The following is a 20087-nucleotide window of genomic DNA, read 5'->3' on the forward strand; positions in this document are numbered from 1 at the left end:
CATCTACTCCACTGGCCTTTTTCCCCGTAATGAAAATTATTGCCACCATCGACAGTTTCTGTTTCATTGCGCTACTTGAAGTAATTAACTCACATTTCTGGATACATACCACATTAATTTAAAATAGCAGTGATCAAACCATCTAAAAACACCTAACCTTAATCCTGATAACCTGGCTAATTAATGGCCTCAAACCTCCCTTACCTGTCAAAATATTAGAAAAAATGGTAACAAAGCAACTTTCTACTTTTTGAAAACCTTGATTTTGAATTTAGAGCCCATCACACCACTGGCACTGCCATCGTTCAAAGTTTCAGTGATGCATGGATGCATTTCACTACAGGTTCTTCTAGACCTTAGTGCTGCTTTCTACACTTTAGATCATCATATGTTACTACAGTGACTTGAATATCATTTTGGAATCAAAGGCTATGCCCTATCCTGGCTTAGGTCTTAGCTTTCTGACCATCTTCAGTTTGCACATGTTCACAATGAGTCATCCAGTCATACAAAAGTAATGGAGTTCCCCAAGGCTCAGTGCCTGGACCTCTGCTTTTTTATAATAACCTAACCAGTTTGTTTTTCTATCCCATATAGTAGGACCTTGAGCTACACATGCTGTGATAACATCATTCATCACCATAACATAATTAAATACAGATAAAGGGCAACTTTGCTTTGTCCACTTACTTTCTCTTTTTTTCTTTCCCTCCCAGTGGAGATGGCCTAGTGAAGGAGCCCATCTTAACTGTGGGAAGCGGCCAGTCCTTCTATTCGATCTACCTGCAGGAATCCTTTTGCTTAAAGCTGCCCATTCCAACTAAGCTAGTACACACAAATTCTACTCTGCTTATTAATACATACTGTCCAGAATATAAAGAAATGCCATCGTTGACAGTTCTGTTTCATTACTCTGTGTACCCACCAACTAAGCTGTTCTACAACCAATACTTTGGGGTCCAGGCCAAAGACTTTTTTAACTGTTATTGGTGTTAATATAAAAATTGAACTTAACTGAATTATTTGAAAAACATTTGTTCTGAATTCTGTAGCATTGTGATACGTCCTAGAAATTAGATGTTTACATATAAGATATCAATGGGAGTACTTTAGGAACACATAGGAACCTTGAAGAGGAATCCATTCACTAAGTTAAAATCTATGAAGAAAGATTAATAGTTATTAGACGCAAGACTTAATGGTCCATCATTCTTTCGTTTATTGAAATGTAAATGGAGGATGATCCAACGTAGTGGGCGCTGCTCCTTTCCTGTCCTGTCTCCATCTGGGATGTCCCTTCCCTTTGTCTGGACGGAAGAGAGAAGGGAATAAAAACAATATGAGTCTTGTAGTGCTCAAGTCTACAGCAAAGAAATAAGACAGACGGACATGGACCCAACTCACCTGAACCTCGATCAGCTCAGGATCACAACCACATGGCGAATGACTTCATACCGACAGCCATATGCATCTTCAACAGACCTGTTTACACTAACCAACACACACAATGGATAAGATATGTTTATACATCTTTGTAAAAGGCAGTAAAAATGGCTCAGTGGTATATAAAAGTAGAAAGCATTCCACTAAACTCTAGCTATCGTGTATGAGCATTAATAAATAAGTCTAACATACCTGTAACTTCAGTGCTGTTGGGGTCCTCAGCCTCCTTCAATGGGTAAGGGTCCCTGTGGTAGAAGAAACACAATCAGCACACAGAGATACACCTGCAGAACAAACCCCTCACACACCATAACAAATGCACACCTGTTCAACCAACACAGTAGCTAGAAGACGTACACCTGATGTTCCTGAAAGTACAGGATCAACTGATGTGATGTAGGCATTATTGAACGGAAACTAATACTGGAGGATAATCATGCATTAAGTCAGAGACTGTTGAACCAGATAGTGGTAAAACCGCATGTGCAACGTTGAGTAACCAGACGCTGAAAAGATAACTACGTATATAATCAGATTGTCTGCATCCAAAGAAAAAGGACATCTGAACTGGATTCACAAGGTGACCCTGACAAACATAATGGTGAGAGCTTCAGTGGATTGTGATTGAAACCTGGTTGAAATCAGGCTAAAATGATTTTCTTATTCTGATGCATAGCATGTTAACCAATTTAGGCTACAAATTTGATTCCAATAGAATGGATTGCTAGGTTAACAAAATATACATACTTCGCTAAGCTGTGCCTGTGTTCTATGGAGCAATGTAGTGCATAGGCTGCACATTTGGCTATAATTCCAGTTAGTAAAGTAGGCTGAAAAAGCAAAATTACATTACTTTGACAGTAGATAAACTAACAACGACATTAATCTACCAGTATCTGATCCAATAGCCAATGCCACATCCATATGTCGACATGGAAAGAGTGACAGTGAGGTGGAAGTAAACACACAGGCATGTTATACTCATTTGGAAAGGTAGGAATATAGAGAGCATACTGTGTAATGAACTGGAGATAATCTGACGCACAGCCTATGGCAATGACGTGCAGATTTAAAGGCAGGGCTGGTGGGCTGTTTGTCTCACGGGCATCTTCTGAGACTGACCTCTTCAGACAGCAACGCAGGAATGCATATACACAGGTCTGCCATCAAGGGCAAACTCCCCCCCCCCCCCCCCCCAACTCAAGTCTTCTGGTGCCAGTCCTAATGCCATACCCGTGCCAGGTCCGCATTGCTCGTTTCCCTTTTCCGGTTCCACAACAGCATCGACTGTTTGCCCTGATGGGTACTTCTGGCATCACACCTCAGATGGGTTTCTAGACCACATACAGCAGTTGAGTAGGACCACTCCGCAGGGGGGGATTGTAGATGAAATGGATCACAGTGCAGAAGACAAACACACCTACTGTACACGCACACACACACACACACACACACCTCCAGCCAGCTCCCAGGCTGGCCCATACTCACAGGCAGAACACTTCAGCACCTGGATGCAGGTTTTTGTTTCCCCAAGCCGCCTCACACTCAGACTTATGATGCTAGGCTCATGATAACACAGGGCAGAGGCTCGTGCAGTCCAGAGTATCGCACGGCGCCTCTGCAGAACAATGCCAGTATAATGATTACTGAGTATAAAAAAAAAACAATCACATCTTTGAAGGCAACCCATAGGACATAGAGAAACCAAAGAACAGCAGGAAGAGAGATAATGATACACAGTGTCAGAGCTGCATGTCCTTTAATCCTGAGAGATAGAGTTCCTAAAAGTCAACTTAAGTTTAATTTAGGAGTAGAATAAAGTTACAGCCCATATACTGTTTAAGGTTTGTTCATAATAAAAAATTATATCTGTAAAACTTAAAAACTATTTTGAAGGAGTCAAAAGCACCTACAGTGACTGACCGAAGTCATGCACAAATGTGTGCGCATATGCATGTTTCACAAGGACGTGTTATCTATCAATTATCTGAGCAAAGTATGCATCTGCCATAATAGATCATTCAAGAAGGCAGTTTTAACTGCACTTAATAGAAACTACACAAGTCACTTTCTCAAAAAAAAAAAAAGATCAGTGCTAGTGTGGATAAGTGAATCATGAAGGCGGTTGCTGTGAAAACCCAAGATAGATCCAGAGCACAACTCAAACCAATAGATGCGGTCATATAAGATAAGCTGAATAAGCAGTTGTGGCCTTTTTTATGAAAAAAAAAATCTATACATTTTTTGCATAACTGATAAGATCAGAAATGCCCTAGGAGGATACAAAATGATGTTAAGATAACATCCATTTGCAAAGGTTTATTTTTACAACACAGTTTAGGGGCATCTATAGTCCATCTTAGGTTTCAGTTCAGCGTCATAATTATATGCCTATAAGGCGAGTCATGTGGATTTGCCATTTCATACAAAATGGTAGGAAAATACGACCTCTCAAAAGTGACAACAAAAGCGAGGTTACTTGCCTTGTACATGAGGACTGATGGATGACTACTATTGAAAAAGCTTTGTCTTTCTAAATTGAACTTCACATCAACTGCCACATTGTTGGAAAACAATCCTCCTTGAAGTTTCTCACATGAGGCCGATTCAAGTGTTTGATTATGTCGGTACAAATCACAGACCATTCTTGAGCCAATGCAGTGAACTGCAGTACACATCACATAACATTATATTTCGTAGGCTGCTCTTCGCCACTTATCCCGCATTCCTAAATCCAGCACGACACACACCAGCTGAATTCAGCGACAGAAATTGATGTGGTGCTCTGCACCGTTGAAGGTATACAAGTCCCACAGGGACACACAATGACGACATGTTCTGCACTGTGAATCCATTTCAGAAGTGTGATGCCAGAAGTGCCAGGGTCTCCTCATTACTTCAGGAGGATTCGTTCGGTCACTACTCAATCTCTCTTCTTTTCTTTTTGTTTTAATGTGAGACAGGGACGAGAAGACTTACCTCTTATGCTGATCTGTAAGAACACCTGGTGATGCACATAAGTCCAGGCATCAACAGTCCACTGACTTCTGCAGCACTACTCATCCTCATCCATATGCAATTGGCCAGGTGCACCCTCCTACCGCACAGCTAACATGCCGGCACACATTCAACACACAAAACACACACACACACACACACACACACACACACACACACACACACTTCCTGTCTCAGGAGACGGAGCTCTCAGAGGAGCTGAGGCCCTGAAGACCGAACGAAGAGAGCCAAGGTGAGGAAAGGTTGAAAGATGGGTGGGTGGGTTTACGTATGTGGCATCTGTGGAATTATGGAAAAGTCTTCAGAGAACTTCAGCCCAGCTTCAGAGGACAGGTCGATACAAAAAGCTAGACTAGAGTACACCAAATACTGTTGGGGAGCTAGTATAGCCACTAGGGGTGGGAATCTCTTGGCACCTCACGATTCGATTCCGATTCAGGAGGTTAACGATTCGATTCTAAAACGATTATAGATTCTAAACAGATTATCAATTCTAAACCGATAAAACGATTATCGATGCATCTTGATTTTTTTTATAACATTTGAGTTTGCTACTCAGAGTCTCAAATCACTTCCTACTTTGTGTTTGATAATTAAACAATTCAACAGATGAATTACCTTCTCTATTTTTTTTTATTAGAGAAAAAGCTTTTCCTTGTCACAATTATGACAATGAACAATGCAATAATCGATGCCGCTTGCATTTCAACGGAAAATGAATGTGAAAACATATGTATTTTAAATTAAAAAAAAATTGATTATGAACTTTTCTGAATCGAAACAGAATCGTTCTAAAGAGAAATCGAAGAATCGATTTTTCCCCACCCCTAATTGCCACCAACAGGTATCGGTTGTCTAAAGGTCTGCCTTTAGCAAAAAATTAAAGCTTTCTGTGGAGATATCAGGCCCTACAAGCAGGGCTGTGTATGGAGAAGACAAACCCTGTGTGAAGTCTTTGTCTTAGACCTCAAGCTTAGGTTTACAGTTAGTGCTGGACACTAACTGTGTAATAGGCTGGGAAATAAATGCAGAATACCTTCAAAACTACAAGTAAAGCTTATCTGTAATGATAATTTTCTGCATATCGTTGGCCTTTAACAGGGTTGAGACTCTTTATTTAAATGGTTAACTTGCTGGGCATCATCAGTTTGCCTCATTAGATAACTTATGAAAAACTATTGTTGCAATTGTAACAACAGTGAGCCATGTTCTACTGTGAGGTTGAAGACTTGTGTCCATCTTTGAATACCGCCTTTTTTCATATGTAGGCAGGGAATCACACCACATTACATGCTGGAGGCCTGCTTTGGGTGTGCTTGATTTTTAAGAGGGAACAAAAATTCGGAGAACCGGAGTGAAAGCCTTTATCCTTTTCCAAGGGCAAAAAAGTTTTAGTTATCTTAGGTATTCAGAGAAAAGATATTCAGAAAATGATTGTTGTGAAAAGCTGCAACTTCTTAAAAACAGCAGAGGACTAGAAAATGTCCCAACAATGGGCTGAAAGAGAAAGAGATGAATATAACTTTTCACTGGTACTCACATCACAAAATTGTATGGGCAATGTTGCAGCCATCGGTAAATCTGTTCTTGAAGTGCTTCACACCAGGCTCACCAAAGAACTTAAATCATGAAGATGTTCTGATGTCCATTGGGCTCTACATAAACTCTCAATGGTTTCAGTAAGCGCCTTACAAACAACCGACAACATTTAAGATGATATTTTGATGTAGCCTGTAATAATTTTTGCACAGTAAACCAAATACAGCCCTGAATAATGTATTAACTGCTGTGGTCCACAATGCTACCAGTTTAGGATTATAACTGTTCAATTAATATGCATCAGAGAGAATCTGACTATTGTGGTTTCATTTCAGGGCAATCCCCAAGACTAGAGAGATTTGAGAAGTGGCAGAAGCTTAAATTGGGCAGAAATGCAAAGCTGTTGCTATTTCAAGATCCTGCTAAAGAATCTAACTTTTTACAGGACACTTGGGATATATCCTTGAGTTTTTCTACAGGGGGTACGATTGCCACATTACATCGTACAAGTATTTAACCAAAAGCTGCAAGTTAAATTATGAATTTCGCACTGACTGAACTTGCTTTTCATCCAGGACTTCACATTTATGCCCTTAGATTGAAGTCAGTTTGTTAGCCTGCCGTTTGGGGGACTTTGAGCAAATGTCAGCAGCTTAAATTCCACACCTGTGAACAAAACATTGATTTAATTATGGACAACACTGGATAATCCTGGTGACTGCACCTCTTGAGGCTGTACCTAATATGCCTGCGTCCTATTGATAAAATAAATGCTGGGGCTCTCTTAAACAGATGTATTTTCCATATAATCAGAAAAATACATCTCAGTTATGAGGTACCATACTTATACATTAGCTAACAAATACTTTTAACCTTTGACTTTTGTGGTTCTCAAGTCTTTCACTACCTATGTTTTTACAATAATTGCTCAACTTGCTTATCTAAGCACTCTCTTCATAGTCTTAAAAGGAAAGCAGAAGTCATCCCCTAAGTTTAGTACTTCAGCTTTCCTGTCCATATGTCCATCCTTGGGGGAGATTGTGCAATAGCATAAGTCTTCCAGTAGCCTAAACTACAGGGCTCAATAGCAGTGTTAAAATGGGGAAGACTTAAGTCACAACTTTCCCATTGTGACTTGTTTTTAGCAACAGTCCATCTCTATGGTCGTCTTATAGCAAAGGAGGAATCCGATGACTACACAGATGAGGGCTGGGTAACGACCATTTGGTTCAAAACAGATGTTGCAGCCTTACAAAATGCCGTGAATCACCTGTTAAGAGAGAAAAATGTACAGAGAGCCAAACACAACACAGACATGTCAATAGTCAGGGTTACCTGAAGGTCCTCTTTGCCACCAAGACTGTTGGCCAGCACATATCCAGGGGGATGTTTGAGTAAAACTACTCAACAGATACCAGGTTCTACTCATCTTCTACACCAGGCAGGCAAGTCCCATAGCCGAGAACGTTTACAGCACCATCTCCTTGAGCTGATGATTTCAGTTTACAGGTCTCCCAAAAGATGTCAGCACTACCATGAGGAATTATCAAGACATAAGAGTTTCCTGACAAGATTTTACATTGTTTGGCTTACCGATGTTGCTTTTACGTCATCAAGCAGACTTCAGACTTTCAACATTCCATTTGGGAATATAATAAAAGAGAGGGGCCTAAATACCTAACGTAAATCTAATTTAAAAAATATCTACCTTTTACCTAGTTAATGTCATATTGCTCTTTATGCAATTGCCTTAGAGACTACTGCATAGTTCAGCGCACTTTAAAAGGCTTTGATCGGGGATAGAATAGTGACAAACGTTTCATTCTGAATTTAAAATTAAAGATCCATAAATTGTCTGGTGTACTGACAGGAGTGTGATGAATCTCAAGTTTGGGCCAAACAGGAGTGGACGCAGTGAGACTCTTGGTCCTGTAGAGCTTTTTAAGAAGCATACAAGCTAGTAGACTTCAAAATATCTACTCTTTAAAAGAAACATAAAAACAGAACAATAATGGCAATCCATTTCTGACAGAAGAGTAATTTCAGTTAGCATCACTTTAACAAAATAAATAATCTAATTTAGTCATCTAATGTTTGAAATTACCTTTTAGATAAGCATCAGCTTTTTTGGGAGAATTCCTGTCTAGTAGCCTAAGTGTAGTATCAACAAAACAATGGGTAGGTATGGCCATGTCTCTTAACAAGCTGTCAAGTTAAATGTATATGGTTCATACACTGAATTAAAAAAATGTAATAAAAAAAAAAACGAAATTAACGTTTCATGGACAGTTAACAATGACAGTTTTTAACACATTGATCAGATTATTGTTGGTTTGAGTAAGCATGAGGCCACAGGGTCTCATGCATGAAACATTAGTAGAGCGAATTTGTGTGTAAATTGTTAGTAGGGGCTAAATCTCGTGCAAGCCGGGATTTCTGGAAGTTTACGTAAATATTGGTGTAAGTTACATATTCCAATTGAAGACTGAATTGAATCTAATCACTGTAAAATTTGACAAAATCTTAAGCCATAAAACATTTGATAAATTCCACAACACTGCATATGCCTGAAAAAAAAAAAAAAATTTGCTACTGCATTTGAGGAACTTCATACCCCAATTAAAAATTGTATTATCGTGATGGGACTACCATATCTCAAACAGGTGTTGTGTTTTATAAATCATTTAAAACCATCTTAAATTTAGAGTGGCCCTACTCTCTCTCTGGACAGACAATAGCTAATCTTGCCATTTGGAAATCGAAACCTCTTTACGGCAATAATTAAGTTATTCAAGGGCACAATTCCCAAATTGGGAGTACTTGATCAATTCCAATCACTCGGATCTGGAAAGCAAGTTATGCATGTAGTTACAAAATATCTGGAGATCTACGGAGCAACTTTAGTTCACGGCTAAAAAAAAACTCAAAAATCTACTAAGGTTTCATGAATGAGACCCATAGGGTGTTGGCGGAGTTAGCATAGGCATAGCATGTGGGCAACTGCAGTTTCTTACTACATAGCCGTTTTTCTTTCTTTCTTTCTTCCATAAAACCGAGCTGCAGCTTGCGATTGATCCTGCACTAACTTAATTGTCACTCAGCTCCTCAGTTATTCTTTGCAAAACCTGCACCAAGCAGTGTATGAGGAAAAGTACCATGCACCTCCACTTCTTACTTTGCCCAGTCCTCTAATGGCAGTTGCAATTGGTCGATATTAGCCATCTTGTTCCATGCAAACATCCCATATCCATCCAGCCAAGTCTAATAACATGTGTGCCTTTGGACAAGTTCCACTTTAAAACGCCATTGGGGGAAAAAAAAATACTGGTCATTATCAATAACAAATCTGCAGTAGATGGGAGATGGCAATGATAACTACATTTGACTTCTACAGGAACATTTTCAGTGGGTGGATGGATGGCCTCCACCAGCCAGTATGGCTAGAACAGAAGGAAAAAAAAAAACGAAACTGTATGGCAAAGTCAAGTTTCATCTGCGCAAACGAGTCCCCCTTCCCAATTTAGCCATGCAAGAGTCATGCCATGCCAATAATTGCCATCAATTCCAGTTTTAAATTGAAGATAAGTCTGTTGCTTTTTTAGTTGGCAAGTTATATCTATACATTCAAATACAACACAAGACAGGCGAGATTCTCATTGATACTTTATTACTGTCAGAAACACATTTATTACGAAGTCCAATTCTGGAACTCACACTGACTAGTGTTCATTGCATGGAACATTTCCATGTACGCCATTATTTAAACTGATCCTACATCTAAGTACTCTGTGAAGTGATTTAAGTTACATTTAACTTGTAAATCACTTGTGATAAAATAGAGATGGCAGTTGTCCATTTCACCATCAAGACATTAAAGGGTCTTCTAACTGAATTTAAATTAGGCAACTTTGCAGTAGGGCGTCACTAAAGATACCCTGACTACCCAATCGATTCAGTTAACTTACACAATTTTGACACTAGGGACGACGGCTACTTAAAGACCATGTTAGCGCGAGTCTTGTGCAACATAAGTTTCAACCCCCCCCCCCCTCTCTTGCTGTGCTTCGTCAACTAATCAAGCAACTGTGCCGAAACAAAGCTCAGGATTTTTGTACAGAAGTCGACAACACAGCTCAATTTTATGAAAGGACCCGCCCCCCATCCATTCCTCATGACTAGTGAGCAGCAAGCGCAACTGCCAAAACCAAGAACGTACTTAGAATATTTGGAAATAACCAACTGTACTCTTTATTGTGAAGTTACAGGGTTTACTGTTAAATGGCACAAAACAAAAAAACAAAAACAAAAAAAAAAGCCACGAAGGTAAGATGAAGTTTACCATCACGTCACATCACAGAGCATGATATAGTGGAGGGGACATGACAAGGGAAAGGGCTGGCCAAAAGACCACTAAGAGTTATTAACGAATCCCATCTATTCCAAGTACAACATAAAATGCAAAAAAGGAACTTTTGCCACAAAACAGACAAGACTTCAAGCTTAAAATGTAATATAGTCCTCAAATACATCAAATCATGACTCAAGGTGTCAAGAATCTACACAAAAGCGTATTTTATCAAAAGGAATTGATGACAGCTTTAAAACCGGGGCTTCTTGGCAGGCCCGTCAAACTCCTCACGCACCCGCCCAAACCCGGGGTTATTTGGGCCCATCCCTCTGGGGCCTCCTGGGCCTCCCTGGGGGAAGCGCTCATTTCTCTACATTTCAGTTCACCCCACAGGGTTTAGTGGTCAAGAGTGGGTGTGTGGTCAAGAGTGTTTGTGTGGTCAAGAGTGAGTGAGTGAGTATGTGTGTGTGTGTGTGTGTGTGTGTGGGTGGGTGGAGGAGGGTGTGTGTGTGTGGGAGGAGTCCATTTGTAAGGCCGAAGGAAACAGGGATTTGCATGTATAAAGGAAAACAAAAATGGTAGGAGTCCAAGGAAAACGTTGGTTGAAACAGTTCCAATATGCCGATCCACAGGTGCCACGGGTCACATAGAAAGGAAGAGAGGGTAATGTTTCTGTTAGTCAAGTCCTACATCACAGCTTGCTCCAAGCGGCGTGGAGACATTTCATAAAAGACAGCCCTGATATTCCAGCTTAACGGTCTCATTCTGCTGCCACAACCGAATGCACTTGCCTTGAATGAGGAAAGCCTGTACTTTCATTAAATGTGTTTCTATGGGTGACTGTGCATTTGAGAGGGCTAATGTAATTCAAGCTGTCTACATTAACTGGCTTATGCACCGCTATATTAATTAACGCTATATTAATGAATGCTATATTAAAGAATGCTATATTAAAGTAACAGTATGCAACAATTATACTTCAGGATTAGGGTTAGGATAAGCAGTTTTACCTTAAAATAACAGCTTGAAAAAAATTGGGGCGCTACGGAGAATAGCCTCCGTGCCATACCAGGGTCCATAGGCATATAACTGGTAAATGTAAGATTGCCTGACACCGCCCGGCTTTTTAACTGTCTGCCGAACTAGTAAGTAGCTTATTTGCCTTGTGTGTTGCACTTGCTTGATGTTTGACTGTTAGGACAGTTGTTGAGTAACTAGTTTGTCATAATTTCAAAGTCAGCCCATTTCAAGAGATTTGTTAGTTTTAGCCGCTAGCATATCGTTCGCGAATAGCAATTGATCCGGAATGCTTCTTTACTAGACACTTTATAAATGTACTAAGGCTTTAGTTACTAGTCTCCATTTGGTCTCCTAGCAGGATGAGTTTTGAAAAATAACATGTAACCAATCTCTGCCAAAAATGTCTTTAGCCGGTGAATTGACAGATTGGAGGTTTAGACATGCAGGCGTGTCATTTCAATTTAATCGTCTGAATAATAAAAGTTTCGTTAAATATTTTTCAATTCAGTTCAAGTCAGAAATTGCTAGTGTTTAAAGCCTCTTTCAGTAAAACTTTAGAGCTTTGAGAAAATGCAATTAAAACTTAGTTGAACCTTAAAACAGAAACAGTTTTTCATATTCGTCGTCAAGGTCATATACCGACTTAAAACTTGACACTTAAATATCTGCCATAATCTTTATAACTTCCACAGTTTAAGGAAAGGTATCCTCGTGGATTATGCTTTTCCAGTGATATACAATGTATAATCCACTTGGACCATAAATTAGGAACTACAACTATTGCAACAAGGTAACAGACTTTGTGAGCTACAAAACATAGTGTATATATATAGGAGTGTGATTTCTGAATTGAATGTGTCTAAAACATTCAACATACGTCTTATTTTATTTTTTTAAAGTGCCGATCACATGAAACGTGCCATCTGCACTAAAAGTCTAATGTTGGAGAGGATGGGAAGAGATCCATTTAGTTCACGCAGTATAACTTGCATGTAGAGCGCTATATGTTACTGTAAGTCAATAGTTGAAAGTCCAGCGTGATAAAATATTAGACCAAAAACGATTATTTAAGATGAATAGCATGTGGTGTAGCCTACATGGGTCTGGGTAGTGGAGTGTATGGTATGGAAAGTATTTTCGTTAGCATTTTAGGCAACGCAGACCAGGTTTTACTTTTAAGTCCTTCAAACTTTTGGTAAGCCATGATTGAATTCAGGTTCATTTCAATTTCAGTCTTCATCTTTCCTGAACCATTTATGAGTAGAAAAAAAAATCCTGTTCACAGGAAAGGGACCCGCCCCCCAAAAAAGAGGGGGAAAAAATCCCTCCCCCCAAAAAGTATTTCAGAGCCAAAAGCAGGAGCTTATTTTATTTAACATCACAAAACTGAGCAGCTCGGCTCTCACGAATAAAGGGCAAGCCCTACATTGTCAGCACTACCCTCTTCCCAACCTTCAGAGAAATGTTAATTCTATGGGGTCAGACATTCAGGATTGAATGCTGACGAAGAGCTCTTTAATGCCATCTCAACACTACGGTATGAAAGTCCACTCTTAACTTGTGGTAGCTGCGTTATTGTCAAAACCAGAGAACTAACTAAAAAAAAAAAAAAAAAAAAAAGTTTTATATGTACCATATCACTCCTTCTGGTAAACTTAAATGTCTGGGTCACTTTTGAGTGAGACATCCATCTCTTGGACAATACAAGTTAGCCGTTCAATTCAATTTGTTCAGTCATTAGGAGTAGAGGACATTTTGACTGAAGCAGTCATACTATAAAGCCATTCTTTTATTCTCCCCTACATCCCCCACTCCCCTAGGGTAGGAGGCTCACAAAACGATTTATCAATCTCTGAACATCTGTCAGGTATTTCAGCCACAAGGCAACTGTGTCAAAAGTGCACAAAATGAGCAGTCACATCAAGTTCCTCAATTGAAAATAAACCAGCCAGTCAACTCCTTAGAAAGACATCAGGGACTAAAAATGTACTGCAAAAACCGTCAACCTGCACTAACATCTTTCGAAGCCTGTGTACTAGAGAGCACTACGGAGCAATTACAACACTACTGCACAACGGGTCCATTCCATGGTGGACTTGTGTAGCGACACTGCCAACTTGATGTTACATGGCTGAACCAAGTAAAAAATAAGGACATTGTACACCGCGTAGAAATCCATTTCATGTGGTGGCTTAAGTGCTTCACATCAGACAGTGTAAAGATGACAAAAACACCTAAAAACCAGAGCGTAGTCCAGGTACACATAGTGCAGTGTGAAACCTGCCTGTCTTCATGTCACAATTCAGACAGGACTTACAATCACTAAAAATGCCAAAGCATCCAAACAGCATGTCAGAGTTTAGTACAGATTGACCGGCTCTGCAGCACCAACTGACCACATGATTGAGGAACTGATGTTGACTGCTGGACAGTGCACTTTCAGACTGCATAGAAGGATAGGCCAGGACTCTGGGCTTCACCTCACAAGAAATACCTTCACTTATGAAAAGTGAAAGGCACACTCGCACAAACACACACTCCAAAAAAACTCCCATGAAGGGATACATTACCATTTCGCCCATCAGTCCACCTGGTGGAGGTCCCCCCAGGCCTTGTTCAAAGCCAAGCCCTCCCAAGAACTTTGGATTTGGTGTGCCAAAGGGCGCATCTGAAAGGGATACACATTTATGAATATTTGGACAAACTTAACAGATGGTCCAGGCTACTGGCTACCAACTAAATTAACTCATTACAAATCGTTTATTCAGGGTAACAACATTCTTTCACGTAAAACTAAATGCTATATTCTTATGGTGCGAATGATACTAGCGATTTAGAAGTTGCATGAGGTGGGCATTTAAAGCCAAAAAAATCCTTCACTCCTACACTGAAGAGTTTATTTAGCGTTATGGTTTTTACCTGAAACATAGGATTAGTATGTGAGGGGGGGGCATTCAACCTGGCAGAGTTACTGTGCACATTAACAACTTCCAGACAAACAAAAAGCATTCCTATGTATAGGCCACAGCCTAGTATTAACGGCAGGGCTGAACAACATTAACAAAATCAATGTTAGACCATGGTTAATAGTCTGGAAAATACAGGCCAATTTAAACCCAAAGTCCGAGGGCCTTGATCATAACTGAGGCCAGAGCAGGAATATGACTCACAATTGAGGGCTGAACGACTTACCTGCTAAGATACCAGCACCTGTCTTCAGCCTCATCTCCCGCTCTCTCTGCAAATACCAAAAATAACAGACTTAATACACTTTAAACTAGAGCAAACTTCAAAAGACGTGCAGTAGTGTCTGGGTGTGCACGTGAGAAGTTTAAGGTTAAACTCACATCTCCCATGAAGTTTCCCATCCTGTAGTTCTCTTCCCGCTGGCGTCTCATTTGTTCCTCCACCTCTCGTTGCCTCAGCATCTCCTCCTCACGCCTCCGCCGCTCTTCCTCTTGTCTGCAAGAAAAAGAGGCAAGATTCATTCAGCATGGGAACCTTAAGTTCACTGATTACAACAATTTATTGGTCAGGTACCATCTTGACTTCTAAACGTCCATCTTTCTCAATATACGAGGTGAAAGAGTATGCTGTACTTCAGCGAGTTCCCTTATGAAACCGCCAAGGCCCTGCATTTTAAATTTAAACAATTTCAAAAGATAATGTCAGAGAGGATATATTTTCAGAATGTATAGAAAAGATGGTTTTTATTACTAGAACTCACTGGATACTATGATGAACTCAACTCTAAACTTTTTCAAATTAAACTACTCCACAATACCAGATTAGCAACAAGGCCCATTTAAAAGGTGAGTCCTACGGTTCACTCTGATGCGAATCTATTGGAGGCAATTAACACCTCACAGCTTAAACTCAGAGGTTTAAATATGAAAGGGGACATGACCAATGATGGGATGGTAGAATTTGAGGCGTTTTCAAAACATGGTTACTCCTACCTGCTGTTCCACAAGCAAGTTACCAGGATAAGGCCAGTGCTTTCATATGAAAACCGTTTCATGTCTCCACAAATGACTAATTCAAACAAGAGTAATAGGGGTGTGGAGATAGATGTAGAAATGGAAGCCCTGTGACAGCTATAATGTCATGTAATTTCAAAAACGGGCTTCACAGTCATTCGTTACACAGCAAGCAATTGCCAGTAGCATCACTGGAAAGGGCTAGTGATGATGTTCGACATGTAATTTGCAAGGCCTTGATTACTTTGAAGTATTTACACAACAAATAGTATATGGGGTGCTACCTTCCAGCTAATTTGGACGCACGTTTCATCTGTTGGGTTGTTGAAGTTATTTACCTGAGCTGCATCTCTTTGCGTTTCTGCATTTCCTGATTATGCATCTCCTCCATGCGACGAAGCTCCTCCTGGCGCCTCAGCAGATCTGTGGAAGTTGAAATGTATTCTTTAACTCACTGCAAGAGCCTGCTGCAAGTCAGTACTAGTTCAGAGCACTAAATGGGTTTAAAACCGCTCAACACCCAAGTCTAACAAAGTCTACACACCTTGGCGCAGCATGTTGGCCTGGTGCTCGTGGAAAGCGTCCTCCATTTCACTCTCCAGCTTCTCGCGTGCCTCACGGATGTTCTTCTCAACCTGCTGTCGCTGCTGCTTCTCCATCTCATCCAGAGACTTCCAGCGCTGGGAGTACTCAAACTCAAACGAACCCCGGTGGGCGAAACGGGGAGGCTGCTCACGTTCTCTGAAGACAGAACGTTAAGTCAGAAAAATGCGAGGAACGCTCCAAAGCCGTTTAGGGCATACGGCATTGCATGAGTGGTTACCCACAGTACCAGAAAGAAAGTGCACTGCAATTAAAACCCTTTTATTAAGTGAACACAATGAGCCCTTACTTCTGATATTTTGGGTTCTTCTGTGCAAGTTTCTCTGGCAACCCATCCTCATCATCATACTGTTCAAGTGGTTCTACGACAATTGGGCGAGGTGTCCTTGGAGAGAAAAAAGGGAAAAGGTTTAGAGGAGATGCTTTGCAAGTGAAATTTTGAAATGTTTTCCAATTTTTTATTTTACAATGTAAAGATTTTCAAAGCTTACGTGGTGAGCAAAAAGACTCCATCGTTGCATCGGTCAATGGCCTTCCTGGCAGCAGGCTTGTGGGCAAACTCAACAATTCCTTTGCCTGTTGACCGCCCTCGGTCATCAACAATTACCACTGCTCGCTCCACCAATCCAAACTGAGAAAAGGCTTCCTCCAGAAGCTCATTAGACACGAATGGAGAGAGGTTTTTGACGGAGAGGGCAGCAGAGTGTGTTGCAAACCGCACCCTAAGCATTCTGCCTTTCATTGGCACATCATCCAATTCAGCTTTAGCTATCTCAGCCAGGGCCCGGGACTCCTGAAAGGGATCACATAGAAAATTCACGTTTTTTACAGGTCCTTTTCTGTTTGCCTGATAGTTATACATTGTATTAAAACGCAAATGTGAGCAACCCCTACCAGTCTGATGAATCCAAATCCTTTGCTTTGGTTAATGAAAATTTCGCTTGGCTCCCCATATTTTGAAAACAGTTTTTTGAACTCATTTTCAGTTATGTCATTAGGCAAGTTTCCAATGAAGAGGCGGCATCGCTGGGTGAAAGTCTTTTCACCAGGTCTCCGAAGCAAGGACAGAGTGGCTTTAAATTCCTGTGGGAAAAACATTATTAATACTACTGTATAGTTACAAGCCTTATCGGCCAGAAGGAAGTTATCATATTCCACGTTTAACATTGACCGTACATGACCCAATTTCGAATATCCAAAGTTAATCACTTTAAGGCACGTTGCCGGGTGTTTAAAAGTGCCGTTATCATTCTGGTTGAGATCTTAACCGACTTGCGGACGAGTCTTAAGAACAATTCTGGGAAAATGGTAGTCAACATGATGACCATTTCACGGTGCGTCTTCCAACACAAAATGGCGGCCCAATAGACAAACTGCGACTGCATAACGTTACACCGCAATGGATCCCGACGATTAGCTTCACAATGCTACCAAAAACATCATGCTAGTTAGCGTAACCCGGTGAACATCTCCCCTAAAAAAAAATACAAATTGTCGTTGACAGTATTCCTTTCGTGAAATGTGTTGGAGTGGCTTATTTCCTGCTAATGTTAGCGTAACAATAACGTATTTACAAGAGGACAGTCAATGAGTCACCGACAAACGAGTCATTAGATTAGCCAATGCTAAACTAGATTAGCAACATGGCTATATAGCTACAAGGCCTCAAACGTTACGCAGTTCAGAAGACAAAGAACGTTATTGTTTTTGACATACTTCGCCGTTTTGGAAAACACAGCGACTATATCAGACTATAGGTGCATTTTAGACCGAAAATATGCATATCTTTCCATTAAAGCACTAAACTTACCGGTGCCTTTTCGCTCTGTTCGTCATTCTTATTCAGTTGGTTAAGGTTAGGTTGAGGTTTATCCATACCAGCACCTTGTTTACGGCCCTGGTCGGTACCATTTCCCGGTTTGTTCTGGTTCTGGTTGTTCTGGTTCTTGTTGTTTGCATGACTCTGTGGGGAAGAAAAATCTTTCTTAACCACTGGAGGAGGCGACTGAATCTTCGGTGGGCCTGCATCTGCATTGCCGGCCTGCGGCGTTGTTGGCTTGGCTAGGTGGCTTGGCGTTGGAGGCTTGGTAGCAGCGTTAGGGGACTGCTGCACTTGGACCCCAGGTTGTACGACAGGCCCTGGTGGTTTCTGTGGAGTGACTTGATTTGGTTGATTGGGCAGATTGTTGAGTTGTTTCGCGAGAGCTGGTCCAGGTTGAGGAGGTCCACGGGCCTGAAAAGGTTGATTCTGATTTCTGAAATGTGCATTGCCCATTCCACCTCTCATTCCTGGGAGACCGGGACCGCCACCCCGACGCTGAAATCCTCCGCGATTTCTAAACCGATCCCGAGACATAATTACTTGGTAAACGGTGTGCTTCTTAAAATTGAAATAAGTTTAGAGATTCCTTTGGTGAATTCGCCGCGGATCGCCTTAAATAAACAATACCGAGACAGCGCGTGAGTGACGACCGTTGCCACTGCCGTACTGTCTTAAAATGGCTGCTGATTGACGTAGTTGTTGGCCTTTGTCCGGGCGAGCACGTAGTTTAACCCCACCCACATCTTTGGGGGAGGGAAAGTGAAAACCTACGCCCCCAGTGGTTGCTTTCCTAACGGAGAGCAGTTTACATAGAAACTCCCATTATTTTTCAAATAAAAATACGATCCATGACAGTGAAATGGTCGAAAACAAATAATATTTTCTCTCTATAACCAAATCATTTGTTTTTATCAAATTGTCTTTGGAACCAAGAAGTATTAAATGCTTAAGCTTAACATTCCGGTAAACATGCCGTTTACATGTCTATGGTTTACCGCAGATTACCATTATATGAACCCATTTCCAACAACCCACTGTGGGATGTACTGACTAGGTGTATTTAATGGCAACTCTGTTTCCCCCACCTACTGTCATCTACTGGGGTGCTCCGAAAGCATAGTTTAAAAAATAAATCTCTCTAACATATCCAGTAGCCTACAGCAGACCAAGTAGGCTACTAATTCGTTGACTTCAATTTAAACGGCACTCAGTGTGGGCACTTAACACCTAGGCCATTGCATTTGTTGTTCAAAAACGTGCATGCTCATTCAAGGTACGGATTGGACGTAGAGTTAATAAATGCTAGTAGTATTTATACCTTCACTATAAGTGATAGTCTATAACCATAAGACTACATCACTGTATACGGGTCGTTTTCTATTCCAAAACGTCTACCGTCTACCAGCAGGGATTCCCTCCCCCCCCCCCCCCCCCCTCCCATGGTTCAAACTGCTCTATGACGCAATTGAGTGTTGTGATGTCAGCGATGACACATATGGAGGATTCTGAAGTTGTAAATTGCTACTTGTTCACTCATTTCATTGATCATTTATCGTCTCTGCAATAGCAAAAGGTCTACTTTAAATAGTTATTTGATCATTTCCTTTCAGAAAAATGAAAAAGACTCTTTGTGAGATATTCAGGGTTGAAGCCAACACAGGTCAGTGTCTTTTGTGGTCATCGGACATAATGAACCGTTTGATTTTAAGTGTTTTTTAAGTGTATTCCTTTATTTTCATGTACAGCAGATCTTTGTTGTTCATCAAAACTCTTAAATGGCTCAAGCTCAGGATCTGCCTCAGGCTCTGTGGAGAAGCTTCACCTTTCTCCTTTACAGACATATATACTAAATCTCCCTGAAGAGTGAGTTATGTTTCTAAAATATCAACACAAAAAGAGTGAACTTGAAATGAAATGGATATATTGTCTTAAGTATATACTTATATGTCTTCTTTTCTGTTTTTGGCAGGGACTGGATAGTTTTCAGCGGCCTACTGAACACTCCTGTAGGCTACGTACTGCTTTTCCATTCAGACTGGGTGATTGAACTTTTCAATTTAACTTTTGAATCAAGATGTCATCATCCTATTATCTGTTTTGTTGACCCCAGATGACAAGGATGCAGTTTTCTGAACTGTGCATGACCATCTTGAAGGTTGTGAGTCTAAGCTCCATTACAGTGATTCTGCCCGCGTACATCAGTGTGGTGAAGGATGCTGCTTTTTCTGCCAGCAGATCTACATCCTTAACATCTACAACCCTTTCTTTCTTTTCTTTTACTGAAAGGTATTATATAGCCTAGCAAAAATACCTC

General features: G+C 40.7%; 1 protein-coding gene across 2 annotated transcripts; it reads right to left on the bottom strand.

The window, feature by feature from the left end:
- Positions 1 to 1233: 1233 nt before the first annotated feature.
- On the bottom strand, positions 1234 to 18439 carry sfpq (splicing factor proline/glutamine-rich). 2 transcript variants are annotated; one of them, XR_013969046.1, is made up of 12 exons: positions 17762 to 18439; positions 16846 to 17034; positions 16443 to 16744; positions 16241 to 16336; positions 15893 to 16089; positions 15687 to 15771; positions 14716 to 14830; positions 14561 to 14606; positions 13939 to 14036; positions 1636 to 1688; positions 1405 to 1491; positions 1234 to 1307 (listed from the first exon to the last, which is right to left on the bottom strand). XR_013969046.1 is itself a non-coding variant. In XM_080859744.1 (10 exons), exons 1-10 carry the CDS (start codon positions 18305 to 18307, stop codon positions 10599 to 10601), a joined length of 1794 nt encoding a protein of 597 aa, XP_080715870.1. In that variant the 5' UTR covers positions 18308 to 18439; the 3' UTR covers positions 9651 to 10598. The 2 variants fall into 2 exon arrangements, 1 of the variants encoding a protein (XP_080715870.1); XM_080859744.1 differs by lacking the exons at positions 1234 to 1307; positions 1405 to 1491; positions 1636 to 1688 and adding an exon at positions 9651 to 10718.
- Between the last annotated feature and the right edge of the window lie 1648 nt (positions 18440 to 20087).

The sequence above is a fragment of the Sprattus sprattus genome (assembly GCF_963457725.1).
Source record: "Sprattus sprattus genome assembly, chromosome: 20".
Classification (NCBI taxonomy): Eukaryota; Metazoa; Chordata; class Actinopteri; order Clupeiformes; family Clupeidae; genus Sprattus; species Sprattus sprattus.